Raw genomic sequence first — 25,559 nt, 5'->3', positions numbered from 1 at the left:
ATACATACACATCTCTATTATGTGCTACTAAGGGAGGGAAGTGGGTTCTGTCGTGGACTCCATAAAATACAATTACCGGTAAATAATCTTTTTATTCTCGCCATGACAGCACCCACTGAGAGACTTACAGAGAACCATCATCTGGGAGGGACCACTGTATTGAGGACAGGTCTCCCGAAAACAAAGTCAGATGACAAATTGAGTCTATAGTGGCTGTAAAAGATAGATGGTGAAGACCATGTTGCAGCATTACATATCAGATCAATCGAGATGTCCGCCTTCTTAGCCCAGGAGAATGCCATAGCCCGTGCCGAATGTGCCCTTATTCCATCCGGAGGACCTTCACCCTTTGCTGAGTAAGCCAGACAGATTGTATCTGTGATCCAACGTGATAAAGTGCTCCTTGTGACTCCAAACCCTTTCCTGTGGCTCTGAAAAGACACAAACAGAGCCGTACTCTGCCTTCAGGGATATTTAATATGTACTTTAATGATATGTACTTTCATGCGACAAGACAGAAGACGGACCTATCAGGGCATCAAGGACCAGATTCAGGTCCTAGGGAGGCAAGCGAGCAATGTGTACAGAGTCGCTACGCTCACACGCTGAAATAAACCGTGCAACCCATCTATCTCCTGCAATATTACGACTAGATAGGGCTCCCAAAAGCTGATATCTGATCCTATAATGTGTTAACTGAAAAACCCAGCTCCCAACCCTCGAAAATTGCAGCAACTGGAACCTCACTAGAGAAAGGCCCAGTATGAAAATTAAGGAACTTCCTCCACACTCTACTGTATATCTTGGTCGTGGATTCTTTCCTACTCTGCAGACTGGTACTAATCAGGTTGTCAGAAAACCCCCTTAATTTCAACAACTGCCTCAAGTTCCACGCCGTCAAGTGGAGACCTCTCACCCAAGGATGACAGAATGGACTGCAAGAGAGCAGGCCCGGATCTGATGGGAAGATCCAGGGGTCAGATATGGACATGGCTCTGAGCCATGAAAACCAAGGTCTCTTGGGCCAGAAAGGAGCGAAGAGAATTACCCTTTCTCTCTCGTCCCTGATCTGCCTGATGACTTGTGGAAGCACCATCATTGGAGGAAACACATAGGCCAGACTGAAGCGACAAGGGAACTGGAGGGAGTCGACCAACTCCGGCTGATCTGCTCTGTCCAGGGAGGCAAATCTTTGGACCTTTCTGTTGTCCCTGGTAGCAAACAAGTCTATTTTCGGAAGTCCCCACAAGTCCACTAAATTCCTGAATACTTGGTGACTGAGACCCCATTCTCTCTGATATAACGTATGACGACTGAGGAAGCCGCTTTAAGATTTTCCACTCCCCTGATGTGAAGGGCTGAGAGGGACAAGAGATGGGCTTCGGCCAGATCGAGAACATCCACCACAGTAGACATCAGCAATTTTGATCAAGTTCCGCCTTGCCAATTTACGTATGCAACTGACATGGTATTGTCCGACAAAACTCTCACATGCGTCCCCCGCAGCTGTGGGAGAAAGCGATGTAAAGCATGACTGACTGCCTTTAATTCCTTTAGATTTGAGGAGTCAAGAGCCTCCTCTATGGACCTCTGCCCCTGGGCCAGGTTATCGTCCATATGAGCTCCCCATCCATCAGGGCTAGCATTCGTAGTAACTATCCTGGACGTGCCGGGGATCTAAGAGAGGTGATGACAAAGGAATCTGAGGGGATTCGACAAAACTCTAGTTTCAACCCCGATGTTACTAAGCTCAGGGTCCAGGGATTAGAAGTGATCTCCCGCCATCTGTGGCAAAACATTTTTAACCTGCCGCCCACAGGAGGTCAGGGTCAATGGAATTTATTACTCTTCCTGGGAGAGGATCCGCTAAAATGGGCACCTTTTTGTTTGGTCTCCTTTGTCTCCCAGCGTTTTCATAAGGCCACCTTCTACCGAATCGTCACTTTCTGAAGGCCCTCCTGTAGGACGGAACAGACTGTTTAGGGAACCCCTTCTTTCTCTTTCCCGCCTTGGTGAGGATCTAATCGAGCACACTGCCAAACAGGAACTCACCTTGGCATGGAATTGTGCACAATTTAGACTTTGTACAATTTTATCCAGAACATGTACAATTTTTGTACATGTTCTGGATATAGCCGGTCTAAAGGCTCTGGTGCAGGACTCCCATGATCTTTTAAGTAATGTCTCTGCTTTGCAGTCTAGAGCAATGTTTCTCAACTCCAGTCCTCAAGACCCACCAACAGGTCATGTTTTCAGGATTTACTTAGTATTGCGCAGGTGATAATTTCATTACCTGCTCAAGCATTAATTCCATCAACTGGGCAATACTAAGGAAATCCTGAAAACATGACCTGTTGGTGGGTCTTGAGGATTGGAGTTGAGAAACACTTGTCTAGAGGGTCAGATAGGACCATAAAATCTTCTACAGGCAGGACAAAATGTCTAGAAGTCGAGGCCACTGCGGAGTCCACCTTGGACCAAGCTGTCCGGTCATCTTCCTCAAAGGGACAAAGGGATACCTCCTCCTGGAAGATGAAGGGAGGAACCCTCGCGCTGTCCCTGCTTGCTCCATTCCATCCTGACCAAATCCTTCACCACACCAATAACCGGGAAAGCTCGTCTTTTTCTGCGAGAGACCTGCAAACATAATTTCCTTTGTAGATCTAACCTCTTTCACCTCTAAAAGCCCCATGGTATTTCTAACTATTTCTAACTGATTTCACCAGGTTATCCATACTCTCTATGGGAAAAAAAAAGATAGCCCTTCTTCACCAGATGACAATGAATCAGAAGCACCAGAGAATCCAGCCTGGTAACTACTGGAAGCAGAACTGGAGACAGGGGTAACACTCCTTGCTTTAGACTTATGTTTCTTATGCCTGTTTAAACATCCTAAGGACTGAAGTTCCTCTCTTATTAATCATATATCAGCGGATCTAACTGAGGACTCCTCCTCTAAAGTCTGGCTGATACAACTCTGACACAGTCTTTTAAGATAGAGGTCAGGAAGGGGTTGTGAGCACAAGGCACATTCTTTGTGCTTGGCTTTTTTAGTTTTCTTAGCCTGATAGGGAGGTACACAGAAAGAAGGTGAGTCAGCTTAGTAGGCAGAGTCATGTAACACTCACCCAGTGAAGCTGTCATGTGGTACCGGTTCTGGAAGCGGAGGCACAGCACGAGTTCTAGATGGTACAGCTTACTCCGTACACTCTTGTTAGTGGAGTTGCCCTCTTGGGAGCGCCCACTGCTGTTATTGGGATTGCTGTCCGGCTGCACTTCCACCACCTGTGGGTGCACCTCAGATTCTCCTGGAGAGGACATCTTTGGGACACATTGGCAGCAGGAGGCCGCCGGATCTTATACTTACAGCCCGTCCATCTCCGGAACAAGCCTCCCCGGAGACCCCTGGAAGTGAACCCAAGCAATTTCAGTTCAGTAATGTTGAATGGGCAGTGCGCATGCATGGGCCTTAACCCGAAAGCACTGCCCGATGGAAGAGAAGGGCAGCCGATGCACGCATCCCGCTCCACAAGATGAGTGCCGGTCTGGTCCTACTGCACCGCGTGAGCCAGGACAGCCTCTTCCGGATCCTGGCCTCACATCATCCACCATCAGACGAGGGTGAAGACTGACAGGCAGGGATCTCCAGACACTGCTTCTGGTGCCGCAGCCCCTGCCGTTCCCCAGACACCTCACAGGTGGCAGGCACAGGCCCAGGTAACCTTTCCTGTGCAGGTTCCCGCAGGAACAAGAAACCAACTGAGGAGGTGAGCCCCTTTTCATCTGTAGGTTTCCTGTTACTGGGGACGGATCCCTTCTCTCAGTGGGTGCGATCAGCGATAATGAAAAAAAAAAAACAAAATAATGGTGGATAAAACAAAACTGAGCACAAACCATTCACAGTTGTCTACACATCATAGGGGAGATCTAATGACACCTCTCTATCTACCTGATGATCCCGAGGAACATTGGGATCTTCTTGTTTACAGTCCTGTGGAAGAAGAGGATGGGGACATCTCTCTGGTGTTGTCTTCCTACTGGATAGATCTGGAAGAAACACATACAGGGACTGAATTTATTCTTTACATACAGATAATTATAGGCCGTCTGTATTTAGTCCAGTCCATTACCTGGTGATTTTAGGGGCTGGGGAACCTCAATCATGATGTCCTTGTACAGATCTTTGTGTCCTTCTAAATACTCCCACTCCTCCATTGAGAAATAGACGGAGACATCCTGACACCTTATAGGAACCTGACACATACAATGATACCGTCATCCCCCCGATCCCTTCATAGCGTTACTGTATAATGTCCCAGCATTCCCAGCAGTATCACCTCTCCAGTCAGCAGCTCAATCATCTTGTAGGTGAGTTCTAGGATCTTCTGGTCATTGATGTTCTCATGTATCAGGGGGTGAGGTTGAGGTCCCGTGATTGGGCTTAGGGGTCTTCCCCGTCCCTCAGACACAGGGTCCTGACAGCGCTCACTAGAGGTCTTCTTCACTACTGTGTAATCCTGGTTATGGAGAGACACATTAATAAATCTCACTACAGACATTTCCAGAGTCCTCCCCTCTCCTGTTCTGTCCATCTGTTATTCCCATAGATAAGAATGATGTAATGTGACGTCATCAGAACCTCTTACCTCTCCAGTAAGCCGGAAGAGGATCTCTAGGGTGAAGTGTAATATCCTCTCTGCCATCTTGTCTCTGTCCATATCCATCTTTGATGGGTAAATCAGGAAAATTCTCTTCTATAGTAGATCTTCACAGAGGATCGGATATTGTAGAGACCTGAATGAAAAAAAGATGAGCCGATGTAACATCATAAAAATCCTGGCGATAATAAGGGGAAACACATAAAAAGATAAAACTTGTAGATGTTGTATTCTCTAGTCTTGTATGGACTGGAACGTAAGTTGAATTGCTGACTAAGACATCTCCTCCATGCTCCCAATCACTGCCTAGGTTACTCACTGCTTTGGTGACTGATTGGCTGTAAGAATCATAACTTCGTTAGGACTGAGCAGAAAATACAGAGACTGGCGGGGACCCAAGCAGCAATGGTATATTTGCTATTTTACAGTGTTTAGTTTTCTTCTTTCCATCTACTAATAAACCCTATATATTTAGGCCACAGACAACAAGCAGTTTCTCCCTCGGAGTCGGCAGCTGAAAACGATTCTCATAGACTCATCTTCCATATCGCTAATTCTCGTCTCATTTACCGACCCTGGAATCGGCATTAGCAATACTGCAGGAGATATTCATTACACGTGACAGGAGAAATAACGACTTCATGGTGAGGACGACATCTTCATCTTCTACTACGGCTCTAGAAACAGATTTGTCCAGAGTTCATCACTGACTCCATCCCCACCGGCCTCTATATGAAGGTTTCCCGACAATACTGTGTGGAGGCCCCGTACTATGAGAGTAATACATGTTTCCTTGGTTCCTGTCTTTCATATTTTGGTCGTTTGTATCTATCAGAGAAAAGGAACAAAACCACTGTGATTCTTATAAGGAGACAACACAAAACACCCTAAATATAACATTTTACAACAACCCCACAATCTGACTCTTCAGGGTAAATCGCTCTCTCACCATTGGATTAGAGCTGATACTATGGAGCTAAAGTGACTAAACAGACTTTGTCACCTCCATAAAGGGGCACTTTTCCGTGTTTGTCAGAACTGTCCGAGGATTATTAGAGATGATAGCTTCCCCTCCAATTAGAAGGGACACATGTGGATATTGGGGTCTTTACCTGCTACAGTTCTGGTGTGGACCCTCCACCCACAGAGCCGCACTCCACATATAGAATAATAAAGCCTCCAGCACCGACCTCCACCCGCAGAGCCACACACCACACAAAGAATAATGGGGCCTCCAGCACTGACCTCCACCCGCAGAGCCGCACTCCACATAGAGAATAATGGAGCCTCCAGCACCGACCTCCACCCGCACTCCACATAGAGAATAATATAATTGGTAACATAAAAGGTTGCCTCGACCAATCAGCGACGGGCACAGTCTGCCGCGAATTCTGGAATCATCATTGTCCATATGCTACGGGGACATGCATATTCTAGAATACCCGATGCTTTAGAATCGGGCCACAGTCTAGTAGAGAATAATGGAGCCTCCAGCACCGACCTCCACATAGAGAATAATGGTAAATGCTAGAGTGTATGGGCTCCTTCCAGGTGTGACGTCATTTCCAGGGGCGTGTCCTATCGTGAGGGGGCGTGTTCTGAGTTCACATCATGGGCGTATTCTCTTTTTACCAAGGCGGCAAATGAAGGCAGCATGATAGCTTGTGGACGCCATGGAGGTTAGTGGTTTCAGGGTGAAAAAATGCTACTTGCTGATCGCTATTGGGGGGAGGCCCTGTGGTGGTCGACCTACTTGTCTGTGTGGGGAGCGACCTGCGGTGGGATTTTGGGGGGCTCCGCTGCTGCTGGCTATTGTGGGAGACCCCTGCGGTGGGATTTTGGGGGGCTCCGCTGCTGCTGGCTATTGTGGGGGACCCCTGCAGTGGGATTTGAGGGCGGCCTGTTTGTGGGGTGCGACCTGCTTGTCGTGGAATGTGGGGAGGCGACCTGCTGCTGGCTATTGGGGGGGATCCCGTGGTGGGATTTGGGGACGACCTGCTGATTACGGATAGAACCCTTTTATTAGGGGGTGACCTGCTGCTTACTGGGGGATACCTTTTATTGGGGGGCAACCTGCTTATGGGTTGGCTTTGGGGGGCTGAAGAGGGTTTAAGCCTGGTGGGAAGTGGACATCCGAAGGGGGTGTGTGCTGGGTGGGAGGTCTGCATCTGGGGGTTTGTGCTGGGTGGGGGGTCTGCATCTGGGGGTTTGTGCTGGGTGAGGGGTCCACGTCTGATGGGGGTTTGTGGGGGTTGGACATCCGATGGGGGTTGGACGTCAGATGGTGGTTTGTGGGGGTTGGACATCTGATGGGGTTTGTGGGGGTTGGACATCCGATGGTGGTTTGTGGGGGTTGGACGTGGGATGGGTTTGTGGGGGTTGGATGTCCTCCGATGAGAGTTTAAGCTGGGGTGGCGTTCGATTGGGGGGGGGGGGGGGGTGTCTGATGGGATTTATGGTTGGGTCAGGGGGCATCATATTTGGATTTACGCTTGGGGGAGGGAATGTCTGGTGGGCTTTGGATTTATCCTGTGGGGTCCGCTGGTTAATGTGAGGTGGAGGTTTCTGACTGGGGGAGCGAGGTTATGCTGTGTGGCCATCTGGTTGATGTGGGGGGGGGGGCTAATGCTTCATTGGGGTACACCAAAAAAAATATGAGTGTATGCTGCTTATGCTATGCAAAAAAAAAAAATTTAGGTATTTCCCTGTAGAGTAGGCTACACCACCAACTGGCACGAAGCTAATCCTTTTTAGCTTAATGTCAGTAGGAGGCAGACATGGGTCTGGACCGCCCAGCCCAGTTTCTGACTTAGGATTTGGGGTTTTTTTTTTATTAACGATTTTCCTTTTTCTTTTAATTTTTTTTTTTTTTTCCAGATACGGCTTTTGAGGGCGATAGTGGAATTGTCACTCTAATCTCCCACCTAGAATTGTCACTACCGTATCATCTGTGGTCTACGAGGCAAGGCCCTAACACATCAAGAGTGTTTGTGGTTCCCCAGAGGACGGTCCATGCCACGAATCCCCCTACCCTCTCGCCCCCCCAGAGCCAGATAGAGTAGGGAGGGAAGACGAATCCGTTATGTGCCAGCCGCCGAAAGGTCTGCGTCCAGGTTATTCCATGCCCATCTTCATCATCGGTCTGCAAAGAATGATGTGTGATCTTCAGGACAGGTATATCCTACCAGGCAGTGAGGGGGCTACTTTAAAAAAAAAAAAAAAGAAAAAAAATGGAAAGGACAGGAAAAATATGTCCTAGTTTGCCCCTGAGCAATATGGACGTCTCCTGAGGAAACCTTCCTATTCATGCAGCCTCCATGTTTTCCAGAGGCTCCTGTGACCCTGCTCTTAAAATATCCAGGCTTCGGTCTAGGCCTTCTCTGGTGGCCGGTCCACACCACCAGTGCCCTGAACAATCATGCACGCCAACTTTCTAGTGCATCCTACTCTGCACCTATCAGTTTAAGAGTACTTTGCTTCTGCAACAGAGGACTAAAGTCTGCCTCCCAAGAGATCTGCTGTTCAATTTTGGTTGTTTTGGAAATGTTCTGTCCAAAAAACCGACGGGACAACTCTCCGACCCACCAGGAAAAGACGAGACCTTCCTTTAGGCCAGCCCCCTTCTGGCATCCATGAACCCACCAGCACTGGTCTGCTAGGCCTGGATCTAGCAGACTCTTCGACATGATGGGGCTTTCCCACCTTGGATGTTTCTCAGGGTCGGCTGCCGTGTCCTTCACAATTCAAGGCCGGTATTATGATCTCTGGTCTGGGACACCGAAACCTCAGACACCGGAGGAAGGCCTGGGGGGGCAGAGCCACATACCAAACCAACAGTCCAGCCCGCATGCACCAACAGCATATTACAGTTTTACAATACTTTAGAAATGCATAAAATGAAACAAGCAAAGGCATAAAGTTATTCAATGCAAAATAAATGCAGTTTTATAAAATTAGAAATGTTTCTATATCTTATGGTAAAATGATATTTATCCAGTATTTCTATAAGTAAAAGTCTGAGATTTCTGTGGGAAATGGTCATTTGTTCCTCTTAAACCAGTTCTGAATGTAAATAAAACATTGCTCTGATGAAGTCTCCACATTGTATTTTAGCCTGTCATTTCAGGCGTAGGGCAGGACAAGCCCCTGATGTATCTGTGTAAGGATTCACTCGCTCAGGTGCGTTGGAGGAAACAGGAGACACATTCTCTAGCGTTCATGTAGGTTTATTCACTCCATAAACCACATAGCAACATGAACAACGGGTAAACAGTCCGTACATCAGGCCAACATAACATAAAAGTCCATAGAAGATCTCTGCTCTTCTCAGGCCTGTGGGCACACAGGCTGTGCAATGTCCAGCACTCAGGCTCTATCTGAAGCCTTAAACACACTGTGGAGGCTCTCTCCTCCACACACACAGACTCCTGTCTGTAGTGTCCCACCTGGACACAGGGATCTCTGTCCACCAGGACAGAATCCCTAAGGCTATGTGCACACTTTGCGGTGTGCTCTGCGGGTTCTCCCGCAGCGGAATTGAGAAATCTGCAGGGCAAACCCGCTGTGGTTATCCCTGCAGATTTATCGCGGTTTGTTCCGCGGTTTCCGCTGCGGGATTACTCCTATACTATTGATGCTGCATATGCAGCAATATGCAGCATCAATAGTAATGTAAAAAATAATAAAAATTGGCTATACTCACCCTCTGACGTTGCGATCTCCTCGGCGCTGCAAGCGGCTGTGCCGACAAGGACCTTCGTGACGTCACGGTCATGTAACCGCGGCGTCATCACGGTCATGTGACCGCGACGTCACCACAGGTCCTGTTCGCACAGCAACTGAGACCGGACGCCGCGGGCAGCGCTGAGAGGTGAGTATAGCATGATTTTTTATTTTAATTCTTTTTTTTTTTTACACCCAAATATGCTTCCCAGGGCCTGGAGGAGAGTCTCCTCTCCTCCACCCCGGGTACCACCCGCACATTAACCGCTTACTTCCCGCAACGTGGGCACAGCCCCATGCGGGAAGTAAGCGGTTCAATGCATTCCTATGGGTGCAGAATCGCAGCGATTCTGCACAAAGAAGTGACATGCTGCGGGTTGTAAACCGCTGCATTTCTGCGCGTTTTTTCCCGCAGCATGTGCACTGCGGTTTGCGGTTTCCATAGGGTTTACATGTTAATGTAAACGCTATGGAAACTGCTGCGGACCCGCAGCATCAAAATCGCGGCGGTTCCGCGGTAAAAACCGCAAAGTGTGAACATGGCCCAACACTCACTCTGGAGGCTAGCATTAGGCTTTCTTTAATAGGTCTAACCACACCCAGAACCCATCACATGATCAGACATGTGGTTGTGACCCCACCACAGGTCCTGACACACATACTGACAGCTATGGTTACATCACAGCGGTAAGCCATCTATGTGACACATATCTCCCGTCGATTAGACACCCTTTAGCCATGCTACACTGTGTAACACATGTAAGGTGCTATAATAACAGCCTTAGGCTGGTTTCACACCAGCATTCGGCAGGGATGCGGATGGCAGCCTTCTTCCTCCGTTAAGGCTACTTTCACATTAGCGTCGTGTGAGGCATGTCTCATTGCGTCGTTTTGGAGAAAAAACGCATCCTGCAAAGTTGCCTGCATGATGCGTTTTTTCTCCATAGACTTTCATTAGCGACACACTGGGACGGATTGCCACACGTCGCATCCGTCGTGTTTTGGCGGACCGTCGGCACAAAAAAAAGTTCCATGTAACGTTTTTTTTGTGCGTCGAGTCCGCCATTTTCGACGCTGAAACGCCGCCCCCTCCTCCCCGGAACTCACAATGGGCCAAGGATGCGTTGTAAAACTGCCTCCGCTGCCCACGTTGTGCTACATAAAACACACTGTCCGTCGGGCCGACGGACTTGTGGGAAAGTAGCCTAAGCCCCGCTCACTGCCACAACTCTTCATTCAGTTCCGCCTATGTCTGCATGCGTCCTGCATACCCCATCTTTAACATTGGGTACGCAGGCCAAGCGGATGCCTCCGCATGTGTTTTAACGCTGCGCCGACCGCAATAAAATGCAACATGTTGTGTTCGACGCAATTCAGCGCATCGTCAAAATGAGGCATGCCTGCGTACCCAATGTTAAAGATAGGGGACGCATGCAGACTTAGGCGGAGCTGAAGGAAGAGGTGCAGCAGTGGGGGGGGCTTAACGGAGGAAGAAGGCTGCCGAACGCTGGTGTGAAACCTGCCTAAGACAGGTAAACCACTTTTGAAACAATGTTCACTTGTACAAGCACTTAGCCCCTTAGTGACGGGGCCAATTTTTTTAAAATCTGACCAGTGTCACTTTATATAGTAATAACTCTGGAATGCTTCAACATCCCATTGCTTTTGAGATTTTTTTTTTTTTCGTGACATATTAGACTTTATGATAATGGTAAACTTGGGTTGATTTGTTTTGCTTTATTTTGTAAAAAAATCAGAAATTTTACAGATTGTAAAAAATAGGAATTTTGAATGATTCTCCCTTGAAGGCCAGAGTCAAACTAGAGAGGAATACGGACGAGTGCTATGCGAGAAAAAAAATCGCATAGCACTCAGACCAATGTTAATCTCCCATCACTTTTTTTTTTTTTCACGGCCGTAATATATGTGCGAGTGAAATTGCAGTATGCTGTGATTTGCACCATATATCAGCCGAGACTCGCCAATGAAAGTCTATTTGTGCAAGAAAAACTCACACCACATGGGCCATCAGTGTGACTTGCGATAAATACGCAACGGTGTCCTATGAAAGGCCAACAATTCAGGTGAAGTGTACAGTAAAATCACACTGACAGGTTACAATAGAATAGATATATATACACACAGTATAGGTGTATATAAAATCTAAAGAGATACACTACAGACCAAAAGTTGGACACACCTCATTTAAAGATTTTTCTGTATTTTCATGACTATGAAAATTGTACATTCACACTGAAGGCATCAAAACTATGAATTAACACATGTGGAATTATATACTTAACAAAAAAAGAGTGAAACAACTGAAAATGTCTTATATTCTAGGTTCTTCAAAGAAGCCACCTTTTGCTTTGATGACTGCTTTTGACACTCTTGGCATTCTCTTGATGAGCTGCAAGAGGTTGTCACCGTAAATGGTTTTCACTTCACAGGTGTGCCCTGTCAGGGTTAATAAGTGGGATTTCTTGCCTTATAAATGGGGTTGGGACCATCAGTTGTGTTGTGCAGAAGTCTGGTGGATACACAGCTGATAGTCCTACTGAATAGACTGTTCGAATTTGTATTATGGCAAGAAAAAAAGCAGCTAAGTAAAGAAAAACGAGTGGCCATCATTACTTTAAGAAATGAAGGTCAGTCGGTCCAAAAAATTGGGAAAACTTTGAAAGTGTCCCCAAGTGCAGTGGCAAAAACCACCAAGCGCTACAAAGAAACTGGCTCACATGAGGACCGCCCCAGGAAAGGAAGACCAAGAGTCACCTCTGCTTCTGAGGATAAGTTTATCCGAGTCACCAGCCTCAGAAATCGCAGGTTAACAGCAGCTCAGATTAGAGACCAGGTCAATGCCACACAAAATTCTAGCAGCAGATGCATCTCTACAACAACTGTTAGGGCTTGTTTCCATTTGCGAGAAAAATATCCGTATATCGCATGTGGAAACCAAGCTGTGGCGCCGGCACTTTGGAGCGGAGCGTGCAGCTCCATGTGTTCGTATGCAGCCGCACGCTCCGCTCTGGAGTGCCGGCGCCACAGCTTGGTTTCCACATTCGAGATACGGACGTGTTTCTCGCAAATAGAAACAAGCCCTTAAGAGGAGACTTTGTGCAGCAGGCCTTCATGGTAATATAGCTGCTAGGAAACCACTGCTAAGGACAGGGAACAAGCAGAAGAGACTTGTTTGGGCTAAATAACACAAGGAATGGACATTAGACCAGTGGAAATCTGTGCTTTGGTCAGATGAGTCCAAATTTGAGATCTTTGGTTCCAACCACCGTGTCTTTGTGCAACACAGAAAAGGTGAACGGATGGACTCTACATGCCTGGTTCCCACCGTGAAGCATGGAGGAGGAGATGTAATGGTTTGGGGGTGCTTTGCTGGTGACACTGTTGGGGATTTATTCAAAATTGAAGGCATACTGAACCAGCATGGCTACCACAGCTTCTTGCAGCGGCATGCTATTCCATCCTATTTGCGTTTAGTTGGACCATCATTTATTTTTCAACAGGACAATGACCCCAAACACACCTCCAGGCTGTGTAAGGGCTATTTGACCAAGAAGATGAGTGATGGGGTGCTACGCCAGATGACCTGGTCTCCACAGTCACCAGACCTGAACCCAATCGAGATGGTTTGGGGTGAGCTGGACCGCAGAGTGAAGGCAAAAAGGGCCAACAAGTGCTAAGCATCTCTGGGAACTCCTTCAAGATTGTTGGAAGACCATTCCCGGTGACTACCTCTTGAAGCTCATCAAGAAAATGCCAAGAGTGTGCAAAGCAGCCATCAAAGCAAAAGGTGGCTACTTTGAAAAACCTAGAATATGAGACATTTTCAGTTGTCTTACACTTTTATTAAGTATATAATTCCACATAGTTTTGATGCCTTCAGTGTGAATGTACAATTTTCATAGTAAAGAAAATACAGAAAAATCTTTAAATGAGGTGTGTCTAAACATTTGGTGTGTGTGTGTGTGTGTGTGTGTGTGTGTGTGTGTGTGTGTGTGTGTGTGTGTGTGTGTGTGTGTGTGTGTGTGTGTGTGTGTGTGTGTGTGTGTGTGTGTATATACATATAATCTATCACACGGACAGCAGAATAGCCGATAGTTAATTTGTTGGCTTCTGTCAAATCATTGCAGAGGCTGACAGGATAGGAGACATGGTTTACATACAGCAAACCATTGCAGAACAGTTAGACTTATATAGGTCAGTGACTAATACGGTTAGTAGTGTGTGTGTGTGTGTGTGTGTGTGTGTCTGTGTCTGTAAAATTTGGGGCCTGTGTGTATTTAATAAAAATGCTTCACTGAAAAAACTGGCGTGGGCTCCCGCACAATTTTCTGTGCCACAGAGGGAAAGCCAGTGACTGAGGACAGATATTATAGCCTAGAGAGGGACCATGGTTATTACCACCCCAGAAAAGGTGCATCTGTATGATGCGCCAAATCTGGCACTCAGCCTCTGTCTTCTCACTGCCCTGTAGCGGTGGCATATGGGGTAATAAGGGGTTAATGTCACCTTTGTATTGTAAGGTGACATTAGGCCAGCGTAGTAATGGAGAGATGTCTGATAGATGCCTCTCCATTACTAACCTGTGGGCTTGATGTTACTTGACAATAAAAAGGTGATATCAACCGCACAAATATGAACCTCACTGCTACAGGGCAAGAAGGAAGAGCGAGGCTAAATGCCAAAATTGGCACATCTATAATATGCGCCATTTCTGAGACGGCTGAGAGCTGATGGTTTTTAGCCTGTGGGGCTGCCAATATCCATGGCCTCTTCACAGGCTATTAATATCAGCCTACAGCTGTCTGCCTAACCTTTGCTGGTTGGATTTGATAGAGGGACCCCATGTCAATATTTTGTGTCTCCCTGTAAAATAGCCAGTAAAGGCTAAGCAAACAGCTGTGAGCTGATATTAATAGCCTGGGAGCCTTTATGGTTATTGGCTCCTTTCCAGAATAGTAACATCAGCTGTCAGCTTTCCCTCTGCTGGTTATGAAAATTATGCGGGAGCCCATGCAGGTTTTATTTTAATTTTTTGAAAAATAAACATTGCATTTCACGCAGGTTTCTTAGTTGTTTTTTTACAGCATATGTAGGTTAATTATGTTAATGCTCCTACAAGAGAGTGAGAGTGTGTGTGTGTGTGTGTGTGTGTGTGTGTGTGTGTGTGTGTGTGTGTGTGTGTGTGTGTGTGTGTGTGTGTGTGTGTGTGTGTCTTTAGTTAATATTAATGAGGGTATCTCATGAAGAGTTTGAATAAATACAGGAATTGTGATGCATTTTCCTTATTTTTTTTTTTTTTTAATATATATTTAGCGCTCATGATTTATAGAAACGCATCAAATCCGCATAAAAAAGTACAGAATTTCCACTGCGTTTTCTGCTAAGAGACGCAGTAACCATGCAGAAATTTCCTCAAGCAAATCTGCAACGTGCGCACATAGCCTTAACCATTTAGGTGCTTAAGTCACTTGACAGCAGCATTTAAGGGGTTTAAACAGCCAAGGTCAGTGCCAACACTGATTGTGGCTGATGCAGCATTTTGTCAGCTATATTGTACAGCAGGGGTGTCAAACTGCATTCCTCGAGGGTCGCAAACAGGTCATGTTTTCAGGATTTCCTTGTATTGCACGGGTGACAATTTAACCACCTGCACAGATAATGATTCCAGCACTTTGTGCAATGCTAAGGAAATCTTGAAAACATGCATGGTTTGAGGCCCTCGAGGAATGCAGTCTGACACCCCTGTTGTACAGCCAACAGCTGCAGGGTTGCCACCTGTCTGGGGATGGTATTCTCTTAGATCTTACATTTTAGATCAGTAAAAAAGGTGTATTGGTCATTAAGGAGTTAAAGGGAATCTGTGACCAGGTGTTTGCATGCAGCGTGTAAGTACACATTCACACTGGCCTCTTGTCACGATTCACACCGTGACCGTCACCCCTACTGTTGTGAATTCCGTTCTTGGGCCCCCTCCTGTGGTTGTGAATGGGACTTTTGTGAGTTCTGCCCTTGGGCTCCCTCTGGTGGTTTCGAGTGGAACTGCTGCTCCTTGAGTTTAGCTTAGCAGCTGCTTTCACTCATTGTCTCTCCTGGCTTTGCTATTTAACCTGGCTCTGGTCTTCAGTTCTTGCCAGCTGTCAATGTTTTCTGGGTTGGATTCAGATCTCTCCTTGGATTTCTCTTATGGCCTGTCCATTTCAGCAAAAGATAAGTTTTTGCTAGTTCTCTTGTTGTCCATTTGCTGTGGACTTATTGCTCTGCTCATGTTATGTTTCTTTTTGTCCAGCTTGTCATTATGATATATTCAGGCTAGCTGGAAGCTCTGGGGAAGCAGCTTTGCCCTCCACACCGTGAGTCGGTGTGGAGATCATTTTTGTAAACTCTGCGTGGATTTTTAGTTTTTAATACTGACCGCACAGTATCCTTTCCTATTCTGTCTATTTAGATTAGTATTGGCCTCCTTTGCTAAAATCTGTTTTCATTTCTGTGTATGTCATTTCCCTCTCCACTCACAGTCAATATTTGTGGGGGGCTCTTTCCTTTGGGGGTTTTCTCTGAGGCAAGATAGTTTTCAGTTTCCATCTTTAGGGGTAGTTAGTTCTCAGGCTGTGACGAGGTGTCTAGGGAGTGACAGGAACATCCCACGGCTACTGCTAGTGTTGGTGTTAGGATTAGGAACTGCGGTCAGTACAGCTACCAGAGCTCGTCCCATGTTGTTCTTTAACCACCAGGTCATATCAGTGTTGCTCCTTAACCACCAGGTCATAACACCCTACGTCACGGATCAGGGTGACTTTAGGCCAATAGACGGCTATCACATGCACAGGGGGGCTTATCCTAGTTATCCCTCCACTGCTACAATGTGATGAAAAAACACACACAAGGCTATTGACCTCTTCGTTTACAGCAGGGGCTTATTTTAGTTATCCCCCTGCTCTTCAATATACCACGAACTGCAGGGATTTATGTATATCCTGCTTTACAGTTACGCTTGAACTTGCAGCTCTCTGGCGCCCCCCTTAACCTCAGGTCAGGTTAGGTACTGCACCTAGGGTAATTAGTCGCCAGAAAGGCTGCCTGCTTTGTACTGGCTATTGGGCAAGCTGCAGCGAGGCGATATAACTACTCCCACTCAGGCAGGAACAATAATTATCAACGCTGCCATCGCTAAGGTGACTCCCAAAGGCACAGAACAAAGGTATGCTGCCACCAGCTTCGATTAAACAGGTCCGAAGCTAACCCAAAACAGTAGCGTAACTCCCTTCAGAAGACTTAGGGTACGTTTTAGAACAGGAGAACGAAACTAGTATTTAGATATTTTACTCCGTAAAAAATTAATGCAGTGTTTACAAAAAGGCATATAAAGATGTTACAATATGAGACAATTGAAAATATGTACAAGGTAATTATAAAAATAACAGGGGATAAATGAGACATTAACACTTACATGTATTCAGGGCATTGCAGGCAACCAGGCTAGTGGGCGGAGTTCCCATATGTCCCAGTTCATCAGGGCTAGCAGTCAGGGCTCCTCAGGTAAAACCAACTGCTGGGGGCCTGCCAGAGACTTATAGACTGCAGCCCGTGACATCACCAAAAGGGCTGGCTTTCCCAGTCCGTCCTCTCCCTTCAAACTTACCAAATTTAACTCTAATTCTTATAAGTCTCGTATTTTCATTCCCAAACATGTCAGAATCATAACACACCCAGCATTCTTCTTATTCTAAAATTGGCTTTCTAATGATACTAAATTCGGGCTCGTTTTGACACCCGGTTCCGGAGAAATCTGTACTCTGTCCCTGTTTGAACTAGAGGCTCATGCTTACAGTGTTTGACAGATCCGCCGATGGACCTTAGCAATATGTACTTATTATTTTCCTAGGCCAAATTGTTGGCCCAATATCTTACAGTATTGGAACAAAGGACTTCATGGATTTTGGGAAATTCTATACCAGTTCTAGCTGATTATAGATGGGAGGAGGGATGAGTAAGTTGCCCAGAGCCTGGAATTTACAGCTAGCAATAAAAACTTTTATACACGTCCACATCTCAGCAAACACAAACACAGAGAGAAGGGGGGGTTTTAGCATGCAGCATGGGTCTGACAGGCAAAGCTACAAAATCATATTACATCATATTACATGTCATACAATATCGTGACACCTCTGAACAGATAAAAAAACAGACTGAAACATGATTGAATACCCTGCAGTAAATAAATAGCATAGTGCATGAAAATAATATAGGGTATTTAGTTAAAAAAAAGTGTTATGTAACAAAAAAAAAAAAAAAAGCCGAAGCCATCCCACCACTCCACGGTGACCGTAATTTGGACAGTCCTAAGTCTAAAATTAAAAACACTATTTTGTCATGTGACATGCATGTGGATAAGGGATGAGAAGGATTGGGCCCACCTACTGGACACAGCAATGGAAAACCACATCAATATACACTGCTCAAAAAACTAAAGGGAACACTTAAACAACAGAATATAACTCCAAGTACATTAAACGTCTGTGAAATCAAACTGTCCACTTGGGAAGCAACACTGTTTGAAAATCAATTTCACATGCTTTTGTGCAAATGGAAAATACAACAGATGGAATTGATTGCCAATTATCAAGACACTCAATAAAAGGAGTGGTTCTGCAGGTGGGGACCACATATCGGTAACAATGCTTTCTGGCTGATGTTTTGGTCACTTTTGAATGCTGGTTGAGCTTTCACATTCGTGGTAGCATGAGACGGACTCTACAACCCACACAAGTGGCTCAGGTAGTGCAGCTCATCAAGGATGGCACATCAATGCGAGCTGTGGCAAGAAGGTTTGCTGTGTCTGTCAGCGTAGTGTCCAGATGCTGGAGGCGCTACCAGGAGACAGGCCAGTACACCAGGAGACATGGAGGGGGCCGTAGGAAGGCAACAACCCAGCAGCAGGACTACTACCTCAGCCTTTGTGCAAGGAGGAACAGGAGGAGCACTGCCAGAACCCCGCAAAATGACCTCCAGCAGGCCACAAATGTGCATGTGTCTGCACAAACGGTTAGAAACTGACTCCATGAGGATGGTCTGAGTGCCCGACGACCACAGATGGGAGTTGTGCTCACAGCCCAACACCGTGCAGGACGCTTCGCATTTGCCACAGAGCACCAGGATTGGCAAATTCACTACAGGCGCCCTGTGCTCTTCACAGATGAAAGCAGGTTCACACTGAGCACATGTGACAGACGTAACAGAGTCTGAAGACACCATGGAGAGAGATCTGCCTGCAACATCCTTCAGCATGACCGGTTTGGCAGTGGGTCAGTAATGGTGTGGGGTGGCATTTCTTTGGAGGGCCACACAGCCCTCCATGTGCTCGCCATAGGTAGCCTGACTGCCATTAAGTACCGAGAGGAGATCCTCAGACCCCTTCTGAGACCATATGCTGGTGCATTGGGCCCTGGGTTCCTTCTGATGCATGACAATGCCAGACCTCATGTGGCTGGAGTGTGTCAGCAGTTCCTGCAAGATGAAGGCATTGATGCTAAGGACTGGCCTGCCCGTCCACTAGCCCTTAATCCTATCGCGCACATCTTTGACATCTTGTCTTGCTCCATCCACCAATGTCACGTTGCACCACAGACTGGCCAGGAGTTGGCGGATGCTTTATTCTAGGTCTGAGAGGACATCCCTCAGGATAACATCCACCGCCTCATAAGGAGAATGCCCAGGCATTGTAGGGAGATCATGCACGCACGTGGAGGCAACACACATTACTGAGCATCATTTCCTTGTCTTGAGACATTTCCGCTGAAGTTGGATCAGCCATAACTTAATTTTCCACTTTGATTTTGAGCATCATTCCAACTCCAGACCTCTGTGCTATATTAGTTGTGATTTACGTTGTTCTTTTTTTAGCTTTTATTGTTCTCAACACATTCCACTATGTAATGAATAAAGATTTACAACTGGAATATTTCATTCAGTGATATCTAGGATGTGGGATTTTAGTGTTCCGTTTTTATATTTTTGAGCAGTGTATATTAAGGTTTTTAATATTAGTTAGGACTGTCCCAATTAGGTTCACCATGAAGTGGTGGGATTGCTTTTGCAATTTTTTTTTAATCAAACAAACGTGTTAACTAAGTACCCTATATTTTCTTGCACCATAGCCGTTTACTTAGTACAAGTTATTCAATCATTGTTTCTGTCCCCCCCCCATATAAAGTACAGCCACCATCTATATGCACGTATATACAGCATTCTAAAATGCTGTGTATATATAGTAGGCCAACTGCCTGTATACCCTTATATACAGCATTTTATAAAGCACAACCACTATCTGTATGCCCTTAAGATAGTGGCATATTAGACTTGCCTAGCCCCATCCAATGGGCTTCGCTAGTCTTAATCCGGTGCCTTCTCTTCTATCACCATCCTTCTTTCTTTGAGTCGATGACGTGTCCTATGTCATCCACATCGTATCTTCCATCGCGCTCCTTTGCAAGTGCACTTCTTTCTGCCCTTTGCAGTACTTTGCTTTGTGCTCAGCAGAGAAATGTTCCTGCACAGAAGCGTGATGAGGGAGGGAGTGTGGATGATGTAGAACACATCATCCATGGGAAGGACTGCACCGGATGAAGACCAGCACCAAACATAACACCGAACCGCCCCGTAGGTGAGTATAAGAAGTTATTTACATTATGCACATTGGCTTACAGACATACAGTATATACTCGAGTATAAGCCGGTCCGAGTATAAGCCGACCCCTCTAATTTTGCCACAAAAAACTGGGAAAACTTATTGACTCGAGTATAAGCCTAGGGTGGAAAATGCAGCAGAAACCGGTAAATTTCAAAAATAAAAATAGATACCAATAAAAGTAAAATTAATTGAGACAGCAGTAGGTTAAGTGTTTTTGAATATCCATATTGAATCAGGAGCCCCATATACACTCACCGGCCACTTTATTAGGTACACCTGTCCAACTTCTTGTTAACACTTAATTTCTAATCAGCCAATCCCATGGCGGCAACTCAGTGCATTTAGGCATGTAGACATGGTCAAGACAATCTCCTGCAGTTCAAACCGAGCATCAGTATGGGGAAGAAAGGTGATTTGAGTGCCTTTGAACGTGGCATGGTTGTTGGTGCCAGAAGGGCTGGTCTGAGTATTTCAGAAACTGCTGATCTACTGGGATTTTCACGCACAACCATCTCTAGGGTTTACAGAGAATGGTCCGAAAAAGAAAAAAAATCCAGTGAGCGGCAGTTCTGTGGGCGGAAATGCCTTGTTGATGCCAGAGGTCAGAGGAGAATGGGCAGACTGGTTCGAGCTGATAGAAAGGCAACAGTGACTCAAATCGCCACCCGTTACAACCAAGGTAGGCCTAAGAGCATCTCTGAACGCACAGTGCGTCGAACTTTGAGGCAGATGGGCTACAGCAGCAGAAGACCACACCGGGTACCACTCCTTTCAGCTAAGAACAGGAAACGGAGGCTACAATTTGTACAAGCTCATCGAAATTGGACAGTAGAAGATTGGAAAAACGTTGCTTGGTCTGATGAGTCTCGATTTCTGCTGCGACATTCGGATGGTAGGGTCAGAATTTGGCGTAAACAACATGAAAGCATGGATCCATCCTGCCTTGTATGGAGCATCTTTGGGATGTGCAGCCGACAAATCTGCGGCAACTGTGTGATGCCATCATGTCAATATGGACCAAAATCTCTGAGGAATGCTTCCAGCACCTTGTTGAATCTATGCCACGAAGAATTGAGGCAGTTCTGAAGGCAAAAGGGGGTCCAACCCGTTACTAGCATGGTGTACCTAATAAAGTGGCCGGTGAGTGTAATGCTCAGTACAGTTCATGATGGCCCCATAAGATGCTCCATATTAAAATATGCCCCATATAATGCTGCACAAATGTTAATGGCCCCATGAGATGCTCCATAGAAACTTTTGCCCCATACAATGCTGCATGAAGGTTGATGGCCCCATAAGATGCTCCATAGATTATGCCCCATGAGCTGCTCCACTGATTATGCCCCATACGATGCTCCACACATTATGCCCCATAAGATGCTCCATAGATTATGCCCCATACGATGCTCCACACATTATTCCCTATATGCTGCTGCTGCAATTAAAATAAAAAAAAATCACATACTCACCTCTCTTCGCTCAGGCCCCCGGCACTTGCGATAGTCACCTTCCACATTCCACCGCTGTGCGCTGCTCTGTCTTCCATCCTCTGCACTGACTGTTCAGGCAGAGGGCGTCGCGCACACTAACTACGTCATTGTGCCGTCTGACCTGAACAGCCATAGCCAGAGGACGGAAGACAGCAGCGCCCTGCGTTGGAACGGGGAGAGGTGAATATCGCACAATGCTCACCTCCCCCCGTCATACTCACCTGCTCCCGGCGCGGTCCCTGGCAGCTTCTCACTGTCAGATGGTCTCTGGGAGCCAGCAGCGTCTTCCTATGTTCAGCAGTCATGTTCCGCTCATTAAAGTAATGAATATGCGTCCATATTCATTACTTTAATGAGCGGTACCACGTGACCGCTGAACACAGGAAGAGCTGCCCAGAGACCATAGGACATGCAGGGACCGCGCCAGAAGGTGAGTATGTGACAGCCGCCGCTCCCCCGCCGACAATGACTTGAGTATAAGCCGAGAGGGTCACTTTCTGCCCAAAAAAGTGGGCTGAAAATTTTGGCTTATACTCGAGTATATACGGTACAGCACTCTAGAAGGGTCTGTATAAGGGCATATAGGTGCTGGTGGTACTATATATGGGGAAAACCTGGTGACAGGTTCCCTTTAAGAAACCTATTGAACTAGGTTTTGGATGGTGAAAAACTTGTAATTTAAATATTGATGGTGGCTGAACTGCAGGTGGTCTGTGTCGCTTCATAAGTTTAAGGCTGGGGTCACACTAGCGTAGAATACGGACGAGTGCTATGTGAGAAAACATCGCATGGCACTCGGACCAGTGTTAATCTATGGGGCAGATCACATCTGTGATTATTTTTACATGCCGAATCAGCATACGAGAACAATCGCAGCATATATACCTGACAGGGGCCCATACATTCTGATATTATCAGTAATATATACCTGACAGGGGCCCATACATTCTGATATCATCACTACTGTAATATATACCTCACAGAGGCCCATACATTCTGATATAATCCGTAATATATACCTGATAGGAGCCCATACATTCTGATATCATCAGTAATATACACCTGACAGGAGCCCGTACAATCTACAGTATATCTACAATAATGTATGCCTGACAGGAGCCCGTACAGTCTATATCTAAAATAATATATACCTGACAGGAGCCCGTACAGTCTATATCTACAATAATATATACCTGACAGGAGCCCGTACAGTCTATATCTAAAATAATATATACCTGACAGGAGCCCGTACAGTCTATATCTACAATAATATATACCTGACAGGAGCCCGTACAGTCTGTATCTACAATAATATATACCTGACAGGAGCCCGTACAGTCTGTATCTACAATAATATATACCTGACAGGAGCCCGTACAGTCTGTATCTACAGTAATATATACCTGACAGGAGCCCGTACAGTCTGTATCTACAATAATATATACCTGACAGGAGTCCGTACAGTCTATATCTACAATAATATATACCTGACAGGAGCCCGTACAGTCTGTATCTACAATAATATATACCTGACAGGAGCCCGTACAGTCTGTATCTACAGTAATATATACCTGACAGGAGCCCGTACAGTCTGTATCTACAATAATATATGCCGGACAGGAGTCCGTACAGTCTGTATATACAATAATATATACCTGACAGGAGCCCGTACAGTCTGTATCTACAATAATATATACCTGACAGGAGCCCGTACAGTCTATATCTACAATAATATATACCTGACAGGAGCCCGTACAGTCTATATCTACAATAATATATACCTGACAGGAGCCCGTACAGTCTGTATCTACAATAATATATACCTGACAGGAGCCCGTACAGTCTATATCTACAATAATATATACCTGACAGGAGCCCGTACAGTCTATATCTACAATAATATATACCTGACAGGAGCCCGTACAGTCTGTATCTACAATAATATATACCTGACAGGAGCCCGTACAGTCTGTATCTACAATAATATATACCTGACAGGAGCCCGTACAGTCTATATCTACAATAATATATACCTGACAGGAGCCCGTACAGTCTATATCTACAATAATATATACCTGACAGGAGTCTGTACAGTCTATATCTACAATAATATATACCTGACAGGAGCCCGTACAGTCTATCTACAATAATATATACCTGACAGGAGCCCGTACAGTCTATATCTACAATAATATATACCTGACAGGAGTCTGTACAGTCTATATCTACAATAATATATACCTGACAGGAGCCCGTACAGTCTATGTCTACAATAATATATACCTGACAGGAGCCCGTACAGTCTGTATATACAATAATATATACCTGACAGGAGTCCGTACAGTCTAGTGTCTTCACTAGTGAGCCGGCTAGACTGTATGGGCTGCAGTCAGGACCTGGCAGGAGCCCATATATTCTGCTGGCATTAATAATTTATACCTTGAAGGAGCACATACATTCTAGTGTCATGTATAGGCAGCAGTCAGGGCCAGGCAGCAACCTATAAAGTCTGCTATCTTCAAGAATATATACCTGGAAGGAGCCCATACAGTCTAGGCTCAACCAGAGAATAATGGAGCCTCCAGCACCGACCTCCACCCGCAGAGCCGCACTCCACATAGAGAATAATGGAGCCTCCAGCACCGACCTCCACCCGCAGAGCCACACTCCACATAGAGAATATTGGAGCCTCCAGCACCGACCTCCACCCACAGAGCCGCACGCCACATAGAGAATAATGGAGCCTCCAGCACCGACCTCCACCCGCAGAGCCGCACTCCACATAGAGAATAATAGAGCATCCAGCACCAACCTCCACCCGCAGAGCCGCACTCCACATAGAGAATAATAGAGCATCCAGCACCAACCTCCACCCGCAGAGCCGCACTCCACATAGAGAATAATGGAGCCTCCAGCACCGACCTCCACCCGCAGAGCCGCACTCCACATAGAGAATAATGGGGCCTCCAGCACCGACCTCCACCCGCAGAGCCGCACTCCACATAGAGAATAATGGAGCATCCAGCACCAACCTCCACCCGCAAAGCCGCACTCCACATAGAGAATAATGGGGCCTCCAGCACCGACCTCCACCCGCAGAGCCGCCCTCCACATAGAGAATAATGGAGCCTCCAGCACCGACCTCCACTCGCAGAGCCGCACTCCACATAGAGAATAATGGAGCCTCCAGCACCGACCTCCACCCGCAGAGCCGCACTCCACATAGAGAATAATGGAGCCTCCAGCACCGACCTCCACCCTCAGATCCGCAGTCCACATAGAGAATAATGGAGCCTCCAGCACCGACCTCCACCCGCAGAACCACACTCCACATAGAGAATAATGGAGCCTCCAGCACCGACCTCCACCCACAGAGCCGCACTCCACATAGAGAATAATGGAGCCTCCAGCACCGACCTCCACCCACAGAGCCGCACTCCACATAGAGAATAATGGAGCCTCCAGCACCGACCTCCACCCGTAGAGCCGCACTCCACATAGAGAATAATGGAGCCTCCAGCACCGACCTCCACCCGCACTCCATATAGAGAATAATGGAGCCTCCAGCACCGACCTCCTCCGCAGAGCCGCACTCCACATAGAGAATAATGGAGCCTCCAGCACCGACCTCCACCCACAGAGCCGCACTCCACATAGAGAATAATGGAGCCTCCAGCACCGACCTCCTCCGCAGAGCCGCACTCCACATAGAGAATAATGGAGCCTCCAGCACTGACCTCCACTCGCAGAGCCGCACTCCACATAGAGAATAATGGAGCCTCCAGCACCGACCTCCACTCGCAGAGCCGCACTCCACATAGAGAATAATGGAGCCTCCAGCACCGACCTCCTCCGCAGAGCCGCACTCCACATAGAGAATAATGGAGCCTCCAGCACTGACCTCCACTCGCAGAGCCGCACTCCACATAGAGAATAATGGAGCCTCCAGCACCGACCTCCTCCGCAGAGCCGCACTCCACA

The 25,559-nt window shown here is 46.6% G+C and overlaps 1 protein-coding gene and 1 long non-coding RNA gene across 5 annotated transcripts in view; one reads left to right on the top strand and one right to left on the bottom strand.

Annotated features, from left to right (window-relative positions):
• The window catches only part of LOC143766493 (uncharacterized), a 54,536-nt gene extending 30,307 nt beyond the window's left edge, over positions 1 to 24,229 (bottom strand). For all 3 annotated transcript variants that reach the window (XM_077254214.1, XM_077254216.1, XM_077254215.1), the window contains exons 1-5: positions 24,111 to 24,229; positions 4,647 to 4,794; positions 4,338 to 4,517; positions 4,131 to 4,254; positions 3,950 to 4,047 (exon numbers count right to left, since the gene is read on the bottom strand). In XM_077254214.1, coding sequence (XP_077110329.1) covers positions 3,950 to 4,047; positions 4,131 to 4,254; positions 4,338 to 4,517; positions 4,647 to 4,724 — 480 coding nt within the window. In that variant the 5' untranslated portion in view covers positions 4,725 to 4,794; positions 24,111 to 24,229. The remainder of the gene's footprint in view (positions 1 to 3,949; positions 4,048 to 4,130; positions 4,255 to 4,337; positions 4,518 to 4,646; positions 4,795 to 24,110) is intronic.
• Positions 6,226 to 8,758, top strand: LOC143769317 (uncharacterized). 2 transcript variants are annotated; one of them, XR_013214343.1, is made up of 2 exons: positions 6,226 to 6,337; positions 7,536 to 8,758. It is a non-coding gene; the product is annotated as an uncharacterized LOC143769317 (long non-coding RNA). The 2 variants fall into 2 exon arrangements; XR_013214344.1 differs by having other exon boundaries at positions 6,226 to 6,352.
• Positions 24,230 to 25,559: the final 1,330 nt, after the last annotated feature.

The sequence above is a fragment of the Ranitomeya variabilis genome, chromosome 4 (assembly GCF_051348905.1).
Source record: "Ranitomeya variabilis isolate aRanVar5 chromosome 4, aRanVar5.hap1, whole genome shotgun sequence".
Lineage (NCBI taxonomy): Eukaryota > Metazoa > Chordata > Amphibia > Anura > Dendrobatidae > Ranitomeya > Ranitomeya variabilis.
Note: the sequence above shows the minus strand (reverse complement) of the source record. Positions and strands in the feature narration are given on the sequence as shown.